Raw genomic sequence first — 17,787 nt, forward strand, 5'->3', positions numbered from 1 at the left:
CCAGGCCTCAGCATTTTGAATCCTTCCAGGTGATTGCAACGTGCAACCGTAGTTGAAAACAAATGCCAAATTTAAAACCAACCTTATGATGTGCACTTTTAAACAAAGCCATCTATCCGACTTTCATTTTTAGACCACAATTTATCATCTTTGATCATTCAAAATTCCCAATAACTAAAAAAGAAAAATCATTCTTCACTATTAATTTTCATGTAAAAATATGAGTTGCCTTAGAAGGCAGGAGCAGAAAAGATAAAGATGGCTTGATTGTCAGTGCAGCCCAGTTCCTTTCACTTACCCCCCAAATAGTAGGTGTCGCCTGACTCAATCGGCCCATGCAAGGAATGAGCCATGGAGGCTGCCTCACCATCCACCATCACACTCAGGTGATTCCCTCTTGCAGATAAGGACACAGAATGCCACTGCCCATCATTTAATCCAGCACCTGGAGGTAAACAAAATGGGTTAAAACAAATTCCTACAAACCTTGTTAATACCTCAACAGAGCCAGTACTTGAAAATAATATGATGCCTACCTTGGGCCACCTTCCACAGACCACCAAGAACTCACTGAAGCCCACCTAGGTCACTTAGTTGGTTGACCAATGCAGAATGCACCACAGGGGACACAGAGAGACAGAGAGAGGTGAAGGACAGATGTGGACTTGCCTGGGGGCTTCTAAGCAGGCAATTAGGTTACATGGTATGTTGGTCATGCTTATCTAGAAGAAGGTGCTACCCATGTCAGTTGGAAGAGGGTCTTGTGGAGTAAATTTTGTGGTTGCAGAGGTTCCTTGTGTTTGATCCATCAGTCGTGGACTGGCCTGTCTGGTATTTGTTTATGTAATAACAAAAACGATTATGTTCAGTTAGGATTACTATGGCCTCTGTGCACAGTGCCAGGGATATACTTCACTTTCTCATCACTCAGTTTAGTCAAAAAGGTGCAAAAAAGTTGTGGGGGGGGGGCAAAGAAAGAAATCAGAATGAAAGGGTAAAGTGGAAACAACAGTGGGTCACTCATCTTGCTTTGAAAAACACAGCATTGGTTTGTGTCAGTCCTAGGGCCTTAAGAGAATAAAATTCCTATGAATGACCCTGAACAATCATGAAATCATAAAGTATTTCCAATCACATGGTATCAGACATATTTTAGCCTCATCTAGCCCACTAGTAGTTTGTGATGCTGAGAACTACAGGTATTTTCCAAAGATGCAAGTTATAAAAATAAAAACTTATTCTCACTTTCATATATCGTCATTATCTAAAAGAAGAGAAGTGAAAAGCAAAGGAGAAAAGTAAAGATATTCCCATTTGAATGCAGAGTTCCAAAGAATAGCCAGGAGAGAAAAGAAAGCCTTCCTTATCAATCAATGCAAAGAAATAGAGGAAAACAAGAGAATTGGAAAGACTAGAGATCTCTTCAAGAAAATTAGAGATATCAAGGGTACATTTCAGGCAAAGATGGGTTCGATAAAGGACAGAAATGGTATGGACCTAACAGAAGCAGAAGATATTAAGAAGAGGTGCAAGAATACACAGAAGAACTATACAAAAAAAGATCTTCACAACCCAGATAATCACAATGGTGTGATCACTCACCTAGAGCCAGACATCCTGGAATGTGAAGTCAAGTGGGCTTTAGAAAGCATCACTAAGAACAAAGCTAGTGGAGGTGATGGAATTCCAGTTGAGCTATTTCAAATCATAAAAGATGATGCTGTGAAAGTGCTGCACTCAATATGCCAGCAAATTTGGAAAACTCAGCAGTGGCCACAGGACTGGAAAAGGTCCGTTTTCATTTCAATTCCTAAGAAAGGCAATCCCAAAGAATGTTCAAACTACCACACAATTGCACTCATCTCACACTCTAGCAAAGTAATGCTCAAAATTCTCCAAGACTGGCTTCAGCAATCTGTGAACCGAGAACTTCCAGATGTTCAAGCTGGTTTTAGGAAAGGCAGAGGAACCAGAGATCAAATTGCCAATATCCTCTGGATCATTGAAAAAGCAAGAGAGTTCCAGAAAAACATCTATTTCTGCTTTATTGACTATGCCAAAGCCTTTGACTGTGTGTATCACAATAAACTGTGGAAAATTCTGAAAGAGATGGGAATACCAGACCACCTGATCTGCCTCTTGAGAAACCTGTATGCAGGTCAGGAAGCAACAGTTAGAACTGGACATGGAACAACAGATTGGTTCCAAATAGGAAAAGGAGCACGTCAAGGCTGTATGTTGTCACCTGCTTATTTAACTTATATGCAGAGTACCTCATGATAAAGGCTGGGCTGGAAGAAGCACAAGCTGGAATCAAGATTTCTGGGAGAAATATCAATAACCTCAGATATGCAGATGACACCACCATTATGGCAGAGAGTGAGGAGGAACTAAAAAGCCTCTTGATGAAAGTGAAAGAGGAGAGTGAAAAAGTTGGCTTGAAGCTTAACATTCAGAAAACTAAGATCATGGCATCTGGTCCCATCACCTCATGGGAAATAGACAGGGAGACAGTGGAAACAGTGTCAGACTTTATTTTGGGGGGCTCCAAAATCACTGCAGATGGTGACTGCAGCCATGAAATTAAAAGACGTTTATTCCTTGGAAGGAAAGTTATGATCAACCTAGACAGCATATTAAAAAGCAGAGACGTTACTTTGCCAACAAAGGTCTGTCTGGTCAAGGCTATGGTTTTTCCAGTGGTCATGTAGGGATGAGAGAGTTGGACTGTGAAGAAAGTTGAGTGCCAAAGAATTGATGCTTTTGAACTGTGGTGTTGGAGAAGACTCTTGAGAGTCCCTTGGACTGCAAGGAGATCCAACCAGTCCATCCTAAAGGAGATCAGTCCTGGGTGTTCATTGGAAGGACTGATGCTGAAGCTGAAACTCCAATACTTTGGCCTCCTCATGTGAAGAGTTGACTCATTGGAAAAGACCCTGATGCTGGGAGGGATTGGGGGCAGGAGGAGAAGGGGACGACAGAGGATGAGATGGCTGGATGGCATCACCGACTCAATGGGCATGAGTTTGAGTAAACTCCGGGAGTTGGTGATGGACAGGGAGGCCTGGTATGCTGCGATTCATGGGGTCACAAAGAGTCGGATGCGACTGAGTGACTGAACTGACTGACTGACTGACTTATAATATTCTTGGCAGACTATTTAAAAAAATATACTGACAGTCTTTAAAAATAACAATTTAAGTATTAATGAAACATGAACATTCATAGAATAGAATAAAAGTTTATAAAAGCATTACATTAAAGTGTATCTGTATATATTCAAACATTGGATAAAGATGGTAAAGAGTGGCAAGAAATATTCTTAAATATTAACCTTCATTTTTGGTTGCAGGAATTGTGTTTTTCATTTTATGTCATTTTTACATTTTCTGTTTTTCTTTCCAAATAAGATACAATGTATTCCAGCCATCGTCACATGACATGCATGCATGCTCAGTCGTGTTTGTGTTCAACTCTTTGTGACCCAATGAACTGCAGCCTTCCAGGATCCTCTGTCCATGGGATTTTCCAGGCGAGAATATTAGAGTCAATTGTCCACTCTAGGAAATCTTCCTGACCCGGGGATTGAACCAGTGTCTCCTGCATTGGCAGATGGATTTTTTACCACTGAGCCACCTGGGAAGCCTATCATTTTTTTAAACTACTGTTAATTCCTTCAAAGCAGTCATTGTCTCTTGAATCTATGAGATGAAATATCTATATTTTCTTCAAGTGATGGAGCTGGAATGATAAACTAGTTGAATCACTGAGTGCCCACCAACTGTGCATGACCCTAACATCTACTACAGACCAACTTGTAGGGTCTTCTATTGAATGAAAGCCCAGTGCTGTATCATGCAAATGCATCAGTAAGCCTTAGGTGTCCCAGCACACTCACCCACACAGTGTGTGTGTGTTAGCTTCTACTAGGTTATTTTGTGGACATAAAGAACAGCCACGTTTCAATGAGTAACAACTAGGGTTTGTTTCTTGATCTGGCCCTAGGCCATCTGGCTTTCTTTCCTTTGTGCTCCAGGCATTCGTTCAAGCAGCGCCAAGGCTAATACACAGCCCTACCTACCCCCTGCCTCACTGCAGAGAGAAAACAGCATTTGGCAGAATCTTGCTATGGTGTTGGCAGCTTCTACTCAGATGTGGCACAGGCTCCTTCTGGTCACGTGCCAGTGGCCAAAATGAGTTATTTGGCCAAGAGCAGGGGATTTGTCCCCTCCACAGGAGGTCGCGCAGCTTGCACAACAGGCCCCAGACATGAATGCTTCAATGGAAGGGGTGGGGGCAGGAATAATTGGAATCTTCAGAAATTGTCTTGGTCAACAGGGAAGGGGGTCATAAAAAAAATACTTCCATTCATGGAAAAGCAACAGTGAGATGACTGCTTGATTTTTTTGAGGCCATGCTCAAGAAAAAGAAATGCAAAAAGGCAAAATGGTTGTCATACAAGGCCTTACAAAGGAAGAGAAAAGAGAAGCTAAAGGCAAAGGAGAAAAGGAAAGATATACCCATCTGAATGCAGAGTTCCAAAGAATAGCAAGGAGAGATAAGAAAGCCTTCCTCTGCAATTAATGCAAAGATATAGAGGAAAACATTAGAAAAGGAAAGACTAGAGATCTCTTCAAGAAAGTTAGAGATACCAAAGGAACATTTTATGCAAAGATGAGCACAATAATGGACAGAAATGGTATGGGTCTAACAGAAGCAGAAGATATTAAGAAGAGGTGGCAAGAATACACAGAAGAACTGTACAAAAAAGATCTTCATGACCCAGATAACCAGGTTGGTGTGATCACTCACCTAGAGCCAGACATCCTGGAATGTGAAGTCAAGTGGGCCTTAGGAAGCATCACTATGAACAAAGCTTGTGGAGGTGATGGAATTCCAGTAGAGCTATTTCAAATTCTGAAAGATGATGCTGTGAAAGTGCTGCACTCAATATGTCAGCAAATTTGGAAAATTTAGCAGTGGCCATAGGACTGGGAAAGGTCCGTTTTCATTCCAATTCCTAAGAAAGGCAATCCCAAAGAATGCTCAAACTACCGCACAATTGCACTCATCTCACACGCCAGCAAACAGATCGCCAGCCCAGGTTGGATGCATGAGACAAGTGCTCAGAGCTGGTAAACTAGGAAGACCCAGAGGGATGGGATGGGGAGGGAGGTGGGAGGGGGGATCGGGATGGGGAACACATGTAAATCCATGGCTGATTCATGTCAATGTATGGCAAAAACCGCTATGATATTGTAAAGTAATTAGCCTCCAGCTGATTAAAAAAGAAGAAGGAAAAAAAAAAAAGTAATGCTCAAAATTATCCAAGCCAGGCTTCAACAATACCTGAACTGTGAACTTCCAGATGTTCAAGCTGAATTTAGAAAAGGCAGAGGATCCAGAGCTCAGATTGCCAACATCTGTTGGATCACTGAAAAAGCAAGAGAGTTCCAGAAAAACATCTACTTTTGCTTTGTTGATTACGCCAAAGCCTTTGACTGTGTGAATCACAATTGTGGAAAATTCTTAAAGAGATGGGAATACTGGACCACCTGATCTGCCTCCTGAGAAACCTGTATGAAGGTCCAGTTAGAACTGGACATGGAACAACAGACTGGTTCCAAATCAGGAAAGGAGTACGCCAAGGCCGTATATTGTCACCCTGCTTATTTAATGTATATGCAGAGTACATCATGCAAAATGCGAGGCTGGATGAAGCACAAGCTGGAATCAATATTGCTGGGAGAAATATCAATAACCTAAGATACACAGATGACACCACCCTTATGGCAGAAAGCGAAGAACTAAAGAGCCTCTTGATGAAAGTGAAAGAGAGAGTGGAAAACTTGGCTTAAAACTCAGGATTCAGAAAACTAAGATCATGGCATCCGGTCCCATCGCTTCATGGCAAATAGATGGGGAAACAATGGAAACAGTGAGAGACTTTATTTTTTTGGGCTCCCAAATCACTGCAGATGATGATTGCAGCCATGAAATTAAAAGATCTTTTCTCCTTGGAAGAAAAGCTATGACAAACCTAGACAGCATATTAAAAAGCAGAGACATGACATTACCAACAAAGGTCCTTCTAGTCAAAGCTATGATTTTTCCAGCAGTCATGTATGGATGTGAGAGTTGCACTATAAAGAAAGCTGGGAGCTGAAGAATTGATGCTTTTGAACTGTGGTGTTGGAGAAGACTCTTGAGAGGCCCTTGGACTGCGAGGAGATCCAACCACTCAATCTTAAAGGAAATCCGTCCTGAATATTCATTGGAAGGACTGATGCTGAAGCTGAAACTCCAACACTTTGACTACCTGAAGCAAAGAACTGACTCATTTGAAAAGACCCTGATGCTGGGAAAGGTTGAAGGCAGGAGGTGAAGGGGAAGACAGGATGAGATGGTTGGATGGCATTACTGGTGGGATAGACATGAGTTTGAGTAGGCTCCAGGAGTTGGTGATGGACAGGAGAGCCTGGCGTGCTGTAGTCCACGGGGTCGCAGAGTGGGACACGGCTGAGGGACTGATCTGACTGACTGAGCGTACTAGTAAGCTTGAATGACTCCAATCTGTACGTCTTCTGGTATGTACCCATATATTTAACTAACAAATTTTACGAATGTTAAAGGCACAGACTCTTCACAGCTCTGTAAATTTAGAAGTTAATCTTACAAATTAGAAGTTATGCTAGAGAATAGTGGGGATTTTAGTCTACCCCCCAAAATAAGTGCATATTTCTGATAGAAAGTTAACCAGTCATATATAATTCATATTATATTTTGGTATTTACAACCCATTGACCATGTAAATCCATGTCCTTCAAATGCTCTTCAAACCAGCTTTTTTTTTTTTTTTCCCTGCTGGATCTCTCATTAACGACTTGGACTCAAGATTCACTTGGGGCGTCCCTCATAGCTCAGTTGATAAGAATCTGCCTGCAATGCAGGAGACCTGGGTTCAATTCCTGGGTGGGTAAGATCTCCTGGGGAAGGAAATGGCAACCCACTCCAGTATTCTTGCCTGGAGAATCCCATGGACAGAGGAGCCTGGCAGGCTACAGTCCATGGGGTCACAACAGTTGGACACAAGTTAGGAACTTAACTACCACCACCAAGGTCTACTGGGGGCTTCCCCTGTGGCTCAGCAATAGTCTGCTGGGAATGTAGGAGCTTAGGTGACACGGGTTTGATCCCTGGGTCAGGAAGATCACCTAGAGGAAGTAATGGCAATCCACTCCAATATGCACTCCAATCTAATCCACTCCAAACCACTGTTTCCTGGAGAAGGAAATGGCAACTGACTCCAGTATCTTTGCTGGAGAATCCCAAGCCCAGAGGAATTGGTGGGCTATAGTTCGTAGGGTCACAAGGAGTCGGGCATGACTTGGCACACCTGTAAGATTCACTTGAGCCGGAAATGTTTCCAGGATGACCCAGAAGGTCAAAGATCCTGCTGTGAAGCAGCTAAAATTTTGTTTTTCTCATACTGTTAAATATTAGTTATAATGCATCCCAAAATGTTTTCACTTTCAGGAAGGGGATAGCTTTAAAGTCACTAGTTAAGACCACCATGTGCAGACAGTAAAAATGCTACACTCTTGCTTTTTGTTTCTTATTGGTGAAGTCAGAAACATTTTCAAATATTCAACACTTGTTCATGAAAATTCATGAGAAAAGTTGAAAACTAGAATATGGAGGATTCAAGTTAGACCCTTAAAACATATATTATGAAACTGAACCTGAAATAAAGTTTTGAAAGAAGTTCTGTAGTCTTAGAGCTAAAGAGGATGAACCAGAAAAAAAAAAACTCTACATGTTCTTTTCAGCCTTATCACTTGGAGTTTCTCTTAATTGTTATATCATATACCTGTCAGTATAATAACTATATTCACTTAAAATCTGTCATTAAAACCTAGTTTGATTTTGTGAAATATTTCCTTTCTCTCTCTCACCCAACCACCTTTTCCTTGCCTCTCTCTCTGTCTCTCTCTCTTTCTCTATCTAGCACGGGGGTCCCCAACCTCTGGGATCTAATACTTGATGATCTGAGGTGGAGTTGATGTAATAACAGTAGAAATAAAGTGCACAATAAATGTAATACACTTGAATCATCTTGAAACCATCCTCCCCACCATGTCTGTGGAAACACTGTCTTCCACAAAATCAGTCCCTGGTGCCAAGAAAGGCTGGGACTGCTGATCTAGCATATTGAGGTACTTCACAGGAGAATTTGCAGAAAGCACTCCAGAATATCTTGAATTTGTAGTAGATGTCATCCGTCTATGTGATACAAGACTGTTCTTAGTAAAAATTAGCCATTCTAATTTAAAAACAAAATGAAGGCATTTATATTCATTGTCTCCTCTCCATTATAAATCTCATCCTTTGTTTTTCTTCAGTGTGATTTCGAGTTGGCCCACTTCTGATGAAAGGACAGTCTGTTTTCCAGGCAACATGATTTGTCAGAGGATGGATGGAGACCAGAAAATAGATTTTGGACTTTTGATTTGTGCAACTATAAATATGATGCTAATTCTACCACACCCTTGCAATCCCTCTAAAGGCCTCAATCTTGGGGGTGATGCCATGGTTGTAGTGCTAGTGTTGAAATATTGATAACTAATGGTTGTTGTGTTATTACTAGTTGACACTATGGTGCCAAGGGTTTAGATATGATATATCCCTGCATTGTCACCATAACACTTATTAGTGTCATTTTAAAGATGAAGACTCTGAGGCTTCATGAGAACAAGTGGGCTGCTTATCAAAGGCAGATCTGGAAACGTGCATGGGAGAGGAGTCCTCTCACACCCCACCTCATAAACCAAATAATTTATTCTAATAACAGAGGATAATGACCACAGCACTACACACAACTTGGCAAAGGGTAGACTTGTGTCTTTTCTTATAAAGGGTGAATGCAGACATTCATTTTTTCCTTTTCCTTTATTGCTCCCACTTTTTCTCTGTTTCTATGACCCACTTCTTTAGCCCTGCCCCAGGAACACACATGCACCAGAATCTACACTTCTGGTACATTTTTCCAGCTCTTCCGAACTATCATGAGATAACTATTAGGAAAAATTATCTCCAATCTGGAAATAGGATACAAGATGCCTTTTCAATATCATTTAATGAAATTTAAGTTTCAATTTGGTACACATTTGAGTACTTGATACAACATTTAGAGTGAAAAAATTTTGCATCTATTTCAACTGCATTAAAGATTCCCCTTCAAATGCTGCTAAAGCAAGAAGCAAGCATCACGAGAAGTTTACCTTCAGTTTGCTCCTGAAAAATGGCACATTACACTGTAAAACCTTTAACATTGGTGCAATAAAATATTTATGTGCTGGGTCAGTGCCAGCTTACAAAAAAGTCAATACTTGACACATACTGTGTGTCGGGGGAAGGGCAGTGTGCACCCACATGAACGACACTAAAAAACGATCTCTTTTAGTTCATATTACATGTAAATTATGCGTGCCTGCTAAGTTGCTTCAGTCATGTCTGACTCTTTGCAACCCTATGGACTGAAGCCTGCCAGCCTTCTGTGTTCGTAGGATTTTCCAGGCAAGAATACTGGAGTGGATTGTCATTTCCTCCACCAGGGGATCTTCCTGACCCAGGAATTGAACCCACGTCACCTGTGGCTCCTGCATTGCAGGCAGATGGTTTACCGCTGAGCCAAGATTTAAGCAATTGACTGAATCTGAATTGACGCTGTCAACTCAGTTCACTTGCATGCTGATCATCATATATATATATTTTTTAATTTATAAAAAGAAAGGAAAATGTAGTCTTTATTCCTAGCTTTTCAGTCCCAAGCTGATAACCATAGATCAGACAAGGCAGGCCTTCCACATTAAGCCTTCAAGGAATGACATGCCATGAGTCCACCTAGGTTTAAATTTTATCAGTTTTAAATGTAAAGCAGTCCCCAAAGTTCAAAAATAACACGACTCAGAAGTGAGTCTAGAAATAAATAGGTTCTTCTCAGAAAACTATAGAACATTCACCCACTTAGAAGCAGCCTCACCAAAAACAAGTAGGAACAAAGGAAGCGAAGGCTCAGACATAAGAAAGGAAAGTAACTTATAATATTTCGAAAATCAATGTGTATATAGGTTTAAAAAACAGTTCAAAGAAATCTATTTTCTTAAGACTCCTTAGAATAGTCTAATGCCTTCTAGTAACTAAGTTTACTTCTAGGTTCTAACTCAAACTTAAATATTTTTTTTCTTTTATTAATTTTTTATTAAAGTATAGTTGGTTTACAATGTGTTAGCTTCAAGTGTGCAGCAAAGTGATTCATATACACACACGTGTCTATATCTATATATGCATAAATATACATATTCATTTTCATATTCTTTTCCCTTATAGGTTATTACAAAATGCTGAGTAAACTTCCCTGTGCTCTAACAGTAGCTCCCTGATGGTCATCCATTTTTATTAATAGTAGTGAATATCTGCTAATCCCAAACTCCTAATGTATCCCTCTCCCTCTTTCCCCTTTGGTAACCACAAGTTTATGATCATTTATTTTTAAACTTTTTAATAATTATGCTATGTCACATTGACTGACACACCAACAGCCTGGAGTTACCTATTTCAAAAGAAAAACCAATCTAGTTCTCTCTAGTAGGATTACGAATATCTTATGTATCCAGCTATTCATTTATTTTAAAGATTACCCATCTTAGGTTTACATGCAAGAAGATACAGTCACAACAAAGACCTATGCATTATCTCAGGGGGGACGTTTGTTACCTGCTGTGATGTCCCTGGCTGGATGTCCCGGCTGGGAGAGACTCAGCTTGAGTTTTCCATCACTAAGAACAAGGATGAGAGCTCCTGACCTATGCTGAAGCTGACTGGCCAGCAGCAGTCCTGCTCTGTTCCATGTTCGAAATTGGAAGATCACAGACACTTTGTCCTCTCCGGAAGCGCCCGGCAGCACCAAGTGACTCTTGGAGCTCAGAAAAGTCACGGGGACAGTCTGTGTGTGTGAGCAGGAGAAGGACACGTTTCCCTGTGAACACAGTGAAACAGGCTTTAGGAAAGCACAGTCGGAATGCTTCCATTTCACAGACAACAGATTTTCCAAGACTTACTGAATTTCTTATCAACAAGTCAGCAATCTAGGATTTTTAAAATGAGGCTTCCCCATCAAACTTAAATCCAGATTTACGTTGTAGGTCCTTTGAAGCACTGTTCAAGGACTTCCCTGGTAGCCCAGTAGTTAAGAATCTGCCTGTCAATGCAGGGACATGGGTTCGACTCTTGGTCCAGGAACTAAGATCCCACATCCCGTGGGGCAACTAAGCCAACTGCAATCTGTGGGCCCTAGGGCCCATGCTCTGCAACAAGAGACACCACCAAAATGAGAAGCCCATGCAATGCAATTAGAGAGTTGCCCCTACTCACCGCAACTAGAGAAAGCCCGTGCATGCACAGCAATGAAAGGGCAATGAAGACCCAGTGCAGCCAAAAATAACTAAATATAAAAATGAAAAGAAAAAGTGCTGTTCAGTTGGGCAAACCTATTTCTGAGTCTCTGAGGAACTGTCCATCTCCATCACCAAGCATTTGCAAAGGAATCCTGAGCCACATCTTTCTCAGACTTAATGCTGGGTGTGAAGGTTACGGTCTTTCCAGTAGTCATGTACCAATGTGAGAGCTGGACCGTAAAGAAGGCTGAGCACCAAAGAATTGATGCTTTTGAATAGGGCTTGAGAAGACTAAAAAGTCCCTTGGACAGCAAGGAGATCAAACCAGTCAATCCTAAAGGAAATCAACCCTGAATATTCATTGGAAGGACTGATGATGAAACGCCTATACTTTGGCCCCCTGATGTGAAGAGCCGACTCACTGGAAAAGACCCTGATGTTGAGGGCAGGAGGAGAAGTGGGTGACAGAGGGTGGGAGATGGCTGGATGGCACTGTAGACTCAATGGACATGAATCTGAGCAGACTGTGGGAGACAGTGAAGGACAGGGAGGCCTGGCGTGCTGCTGCAGTCCATGGGGTCGTGAAGAGACTCGGCTGAGTGACTGAACAGTGGCGGCATGCCAGGCGTGGGACACAGCATAAGGGACAGGTGCCTCTCCTGAGGCGCTGGATGCTTTTCCCATCGTGAAGGCTAGCACCAAGGGTCACTGACTCCAGGAGCTTTCCTGTGCTTGTCTTGACTATGTAAACGTGATTGGAAGTGGTGTGTCCCTCAGGCGATAGCTACATCTGACTATAGGCAGGGCATGTGCTCTGCATGTCTGAAGATAAGAGTGTGGCCAGGTTGGTCCTGCCACAGGTAGGCTGGTCTCTTCTCTGAACTTCTTACAAACCAAATCACCCAAGGCTATCACCCAGCCTAAGATCTGATCTGTCTAGCAGGCTGTTTTTATTTGTATATAATTCTGTTTTTAAAGATATTTTTAATCCTTACAATATGTCTACTGCTCCAGGAACAGACTATTTTTAATCATAGTGCTTGGACAGGATGGGCTCAATATAATTCCAATTAAACCCTCTACAAGAATTTTGTCTGAAGATAAAAACTTTTCTATAGATTTCAGATAGCAGAATACATACTCAAACATTACTCTTCCTCTCCAAAAGATAATAATGCAAATAAAAAACCAGTGAGACAGAACTTAGCAGATAGCAAAGCATACTGTGAAGTTACTGTAAGCAAATCAGTGTGTTAGTGGTGTAGGGATAGACATAGCAATGGGATGGAACAAGGGACTCACAAAAAGATCTGAGAGTATATGTTATATGTGAATATATAATATTAACATAATACACATAATATATACAAAATATATATTATAATATATGATATAAATAAGATAATATTAATAACAAAGGGTTATCTATCAAATATAAAACTGTCTTGTAAATTGACCAAAAATTAAAGAAATAAAATAAAAATTAGGCAAAAGAATAAGAGTGAACAATGATCAGAAAAACAAGTCCAAATGGACAAAAAAAAAGTGAGAAGATTATTTAATTCACCAGTAGTCCCATAAACACAAAGTAACAAAGAGATATTAGTTCATGTTCCTTGAGCTGGCAGGGGTACATGAGGGCTGGCTGAGATGTGATGGAAGGTTCTAACATACATTGCTGGTGGAAAATGTCATGCTATAGCTTTTTGGAAAGCAATCCAACAATGTTTATTAAAATGTAAAACTATATAAAACTTGTTACCAAGAAATTCTACTTCTGGAATTTTATCTCATGAAAAGGGAAGGCCCTGTACTGAGCATACATGTGCAACTGTCAGCTTATAGTGGTAAAAAAAATCTAGGTAAAGCAAATGTCCTGAGTAGGAAATGACTAGATAAATAATGGTACGTTTTCCTAATGGATAGTGATGTAGACATTCTAATGTAGAACTATTCCTGATAATGGAAAAGAATTCCTACAAGGTATTGTTGAATCAAAAAATCTAGATGGAGAAAAACTTTTATAAAATGATTTTTTGTAAACAATGTCAAATGTGGAAGCATACAGATTCATAAATACATGTGTGAGTATGAGTCTATCTATCTATAGAGGATTCCATTACTATGGACCAAACAAGGAAGGACAAATGTTAGCTTAGTAACATCCCAGTTGACAGAGGGATTGTAGCCATGTGGAGAATATGGAGAAAGAAGGAAGAAACCTACTGAAAAGAAAAACACTGCATTAAAATGCCTTAATATGATTGTACTTTAACATTTTTGTGAAACTATTCATCTATTTCCACAAACACAGAAAAATGAAACCACACATAAACTAAAAAAGTACAGTAGGCTTTCTGTATGCCCAGGTTCTGCATCCTCATATACAACAAACCAACCAGGGAAATATTTAGAAAGAAAAATTTCAGAAAGTTCCAAAAAGCAAAACTTGAACTTGACCAGCACCAGCAACTACTCACATAACAATTGCATTGTATTTACAACTATTTACATATCATTTACATCATGTTAGGTACTATATATAATCTAGAGTTGATTTAAAGTATATGGGAGGATATGACTAGGTTATATGCAAATACTGTGCCATTTTATACAAGGGACTTGAACATCCTTGGGTTGCTCCAACTCGGGGGTCCTGGAACCAATTCCCCAAGGATATCTAGGGATAACTATACACATGATTTGTACCTTCCCTGCCTTCAGAAGAGGTATATTTTAAAGCTGAATCAATCAAACTGCAGTTTCATTTTCTCTTGAACTTGCCTATAGACTTTCTTACCATGATGAGGACCTGTGGCTTGTGTTTCTTGGACAAATCAATGATATCCACTCCATTATAATAGAGATTTTCAAAGCAGCCATGAAAGTTTTTATGTGGGAATGCCACTGATTTTCCATGTCCAGGAATCCCTCCGAAGCTGATCTTAGAAAGAAAAAAATGACATAAATAACATTGTTTAATGATTTTCTGATTATCTGCCTAAACATGTATGATTAGCAGGTATAGTGGTAATTGTCTCAAATCTGCTTGGCATTATTTTATATTATCATGCTAATTTCAAAGGAGGTTTTATATGTATTTACCAATGCTTTATTTATTACACTGAGATAAATATATTAAATGTCCTTCCTACAATTTGCTGCTATTCATATAGTTCTGTCATTTTTGTTGATGGGGAATATCGATCTTTATGCCCACAGTAAATCTCGATTTGTGTGACAAGGCAGTCTACTGTGAGGATATTCTACTTTATAAACTAGACTATGGGATCCTGCTCTTTGCCACGACTCTGATAGATTAGAATTACAAAGCCACTAATAATATCATTTAAGACCAGAATCGCCAGCTGGCCCCTGCTGCTGAGGCCACTCATACCAAGTGAATGTTGAAACCTGGTTTGCTGACAGATGTGCTCAGCAGAACTGGCAGAACAAACAATGCATTTCAGTGTATGTTAGACACACATGGGCAACATGCTGCAAATCCTGTCAGGTGTTTAAAAACCCCAAGAAACAGTATTCTGAGATGTGTGCTCCTGGCCTTCTTGTTACTTAAAAAATTCAGATTGGAATATATGTGGATTACTTCTCTAAATTATCCTAGGTAGCTAATTCTGTTTAGGATTGCCCTAAAACAAAGAAATCTCGAAGGTAATATTCGCAGCCAAACACCAGATGAAATACAGAGGAACTGTGTGAACAAATGCATTTAAAAATATTCTTTGTTGAACTGGTAGCTCTTCATGTATGGATTTCCTAAATTTAACAACTATTTACTCTCATGTGAAGACTAACATCTGTAAGGAATAAAATGTCTCAATAGCTTGAGCATGTATCTTCCAGTGTGAAGTTACCACACACAAGAAATATTTTATCAGAATTCTGAATTAGTAGGAAAGGGAATTTTTCAATGTAGTAGTATTTTCTATAGAAGATTATGCTGCAATCAAATGATAAAATCTGTAATACTTAAAAAGTTATTCCACACCTTATAATTGAGATCCACATAGCTGGACTCTCCTTTCACCCGAAAATGATGAGTGTGCGTGTCCACAGTGAAGTTGACATCTGTATTGAGGAGCTCAATGAGAACAGAATGCCAGTGTTCATCATCCAGCAAACTGCCCAGCATGAGAGCATCCGGCGAGGGCGAGCTAGCACGACCTGAAAAGGAAGACGTGTAAATGCACCGTTCCGTCTAGCTCAATACCATGATCAGTGCTTTCAGGTTTAGCATTTCTCACATCAGTTACGCTTTCCTTACATTCTTTTATCCCAAGGACTGGCGAGCTGCTTTTACCTTAATCTTAAATACAATCTTCTTTGATATTGAGTAACATCTTCTATCTAACTTGTTTTATTATTATTATGTACTGAATTTTCATTTTTCTTGAAAATATTTTCTTCCTAGGTCTTCATTCATAGGACTACTTCAAAAGTTTATGATAAGCCACCCTTGTCATCATGATACTATCAGGTTATTTATTGAACATCTGCTACTGATCTTACATGATTATCAAGAAATAAAACTTTTTACATAAAAGCACACTGAGGATCACACATGTCATTCTTAGTAGAGCTCGACTGTAGGCGACCATGTGTCCATTTGCCTGGGCAGCTCTGGTCTTCAGAATAATCATTTATAGGATCTGCTTTCTTTCACAAAGTGTTCTTTTTTGTTTATGCTTGTTTTGTTTTTTAAAGAAAGGCAGACTGCCACATGGAATGCCTCATCTGGATGTGTCTGGAGTCTTGGAAGCTTGACAACCCTACGTTCTCCTGCAAATGGACCTTGAGAGCTTGTTTTGAGGTTCTAGCAAAGGAGCAAAGCTATGCATATACCCTTGACCAAAGAACGGCCCTCCTCTAGAGGAGAAGGTGGTCCTCCTCAACCAAGAGCACAGATTTGGGAGGAACGCACGTGGAGCTGTGAGGGAGGAAGGGAACACATTTCTAGCCAAGCCAGATCACCCTCACATCCAAAAGTACTCTGGTTTTAAATTAACTACTTAACTGTGAAGAAAAATTCATCATAAAAGATACTTTCATCTAAATAGTATTTCCCGAAACACTTTTTTTTTTTTTTTACCTGAATTAAGGAATAAGATGAGTTTTCCTTTAACTAACTCCAGGGTGATGTGTTTGTCATCTGGTCCTTCTCTGTGGAGTAGAATCCCATTGTTCTCTCTGGTTTTAAATTTCAGAGAAATAACTTCTTTGATTGGATTTATGGATTTATGATTAAACGTGTACAGCAAAGAATTCTTCCCATCAAAATGAACCATCTCAGATCCTACAATGGAAGACATTAAAATGTGGTCTAATTATAATATAGTCTTATCAGTGCATTGAAATGTGTAAGTCAACACACACATATACATACATAGCATATCTCTGGCTTGTTTAACGTATCTAACGTATTTGGCATATCTCAACTCCACTGTTTGCCTTTTCTCACATCTTCCCCAAAATGTATCATCTAGAAATGTTGATTAATTTCAATTTCTCCTATCTTTTACTGGCCTATTTCCATCCTATAAATAACAAAGATTAGGAAAAAAGTTAAAGTCAATCTATCCTGAATAAAATCTCCCTGTACATTTAATAATCATTCAACATTTCTGTTTTTCTGAAAAGCTATACTAGTTCTCACAGACTGGTAAGAAATTAAATATCAGTGTCACTCAATGTAAATGGCTTAATTATTTCTGAACCAGGAACTCTGACTTTTAACAATTCTCACATAAGCAGTCACTTTAATATATTTTTGTCTGGCCGTAAAAGACACACATAAAGACATCAGATATACTAAATACTACTGCAGACCATATTAAAGGGTTCTCAGTAAACAGGCATGTATTTTTATGACAACATTTTGGTCCAGGGACAGCACAAAAGGGCACACCTATTTTGTGTTGTATCTCAAGCGCACTAAGAAGGTTGTTCTGCTACAGCCAGTCATTGGTACACTGTTGCTATGTACTCTGTGTCCAACCTGTACATGGACCTGCATTTCATTCAGGGTAACTATTTCCAGCGCTTCCCTTGTGGCTCAGCTGGAAAAGAATCTGCCTTCACTGCAGGAAACCTGGGTTCGCTCCCTGGATTGGGAAGATACCCTGGAGAAGGGAGAGGGTACCCACTCCAGTATTCTGGCCTGGAGAACTCCTGGACTGTAAAGCACATGGGGTTGCAAAGAATCCAACATGAATGAGCAACTTTCATTTCTCTCAATCTTTGGGCTTTCCTGGTGGCTCAGACAGTAAAGCGTTTGCCTGCAATGCGGGAGAGCCGGGTTCGATCCCTGGGT

The 17,787-nt window shown here is 40.0% G+C and overlaps 1 protein-coding gene across 1 annotated transcript in view; it reads right to left on the reverse strand.

The window, feature by feature from the left end:
- Nucleotides 1-17,787, reverse strand: part of LOC122430107 (contactin-associated protein-like 3) — a 191,998-nt gene that overhangs the window by 66,440 nt on the left and 107,771 nt on the right. The window contains exons 5-9 of the mRNA XM_043450906.1: nt 16,567-16,770; nt 15,466-15,641; nt 14,257-14,400; nt 10,777-11,038; nt 299-445 (exon numbers count right to left, since the gene is read on the reverse strand). Coding sequence (XP_043306841.1) covers nt 299-445; nt 10,777-11,038; nt 14,257-14,400; nt 15,466-15,641; nt 16,567-16,770 — 933 coding nt within the window. The remainder of the gene's footprint in view (nt 1-298; nt 446-10,776; nt 11,039-14,256; nt 14,401-15,465; nt 15,642-16,566; nt 16,771-17,787) is intronic.

This window comes from Cervus canadensis, chromosome 28, assembly GCF_019320065.1.
Source record: "Cervus canadensis isolate Bull #8, Minnesota chromosome 28, ASM1932006v1, whole genome shotgun sequence".
NCBI classification, from domain to species: domain Eukaryota; kingdom Metazoa; phylum Chordata; class Mammalia; order Artiodactyla; family Cervidae; genus Cervus; species Cervus canadensis.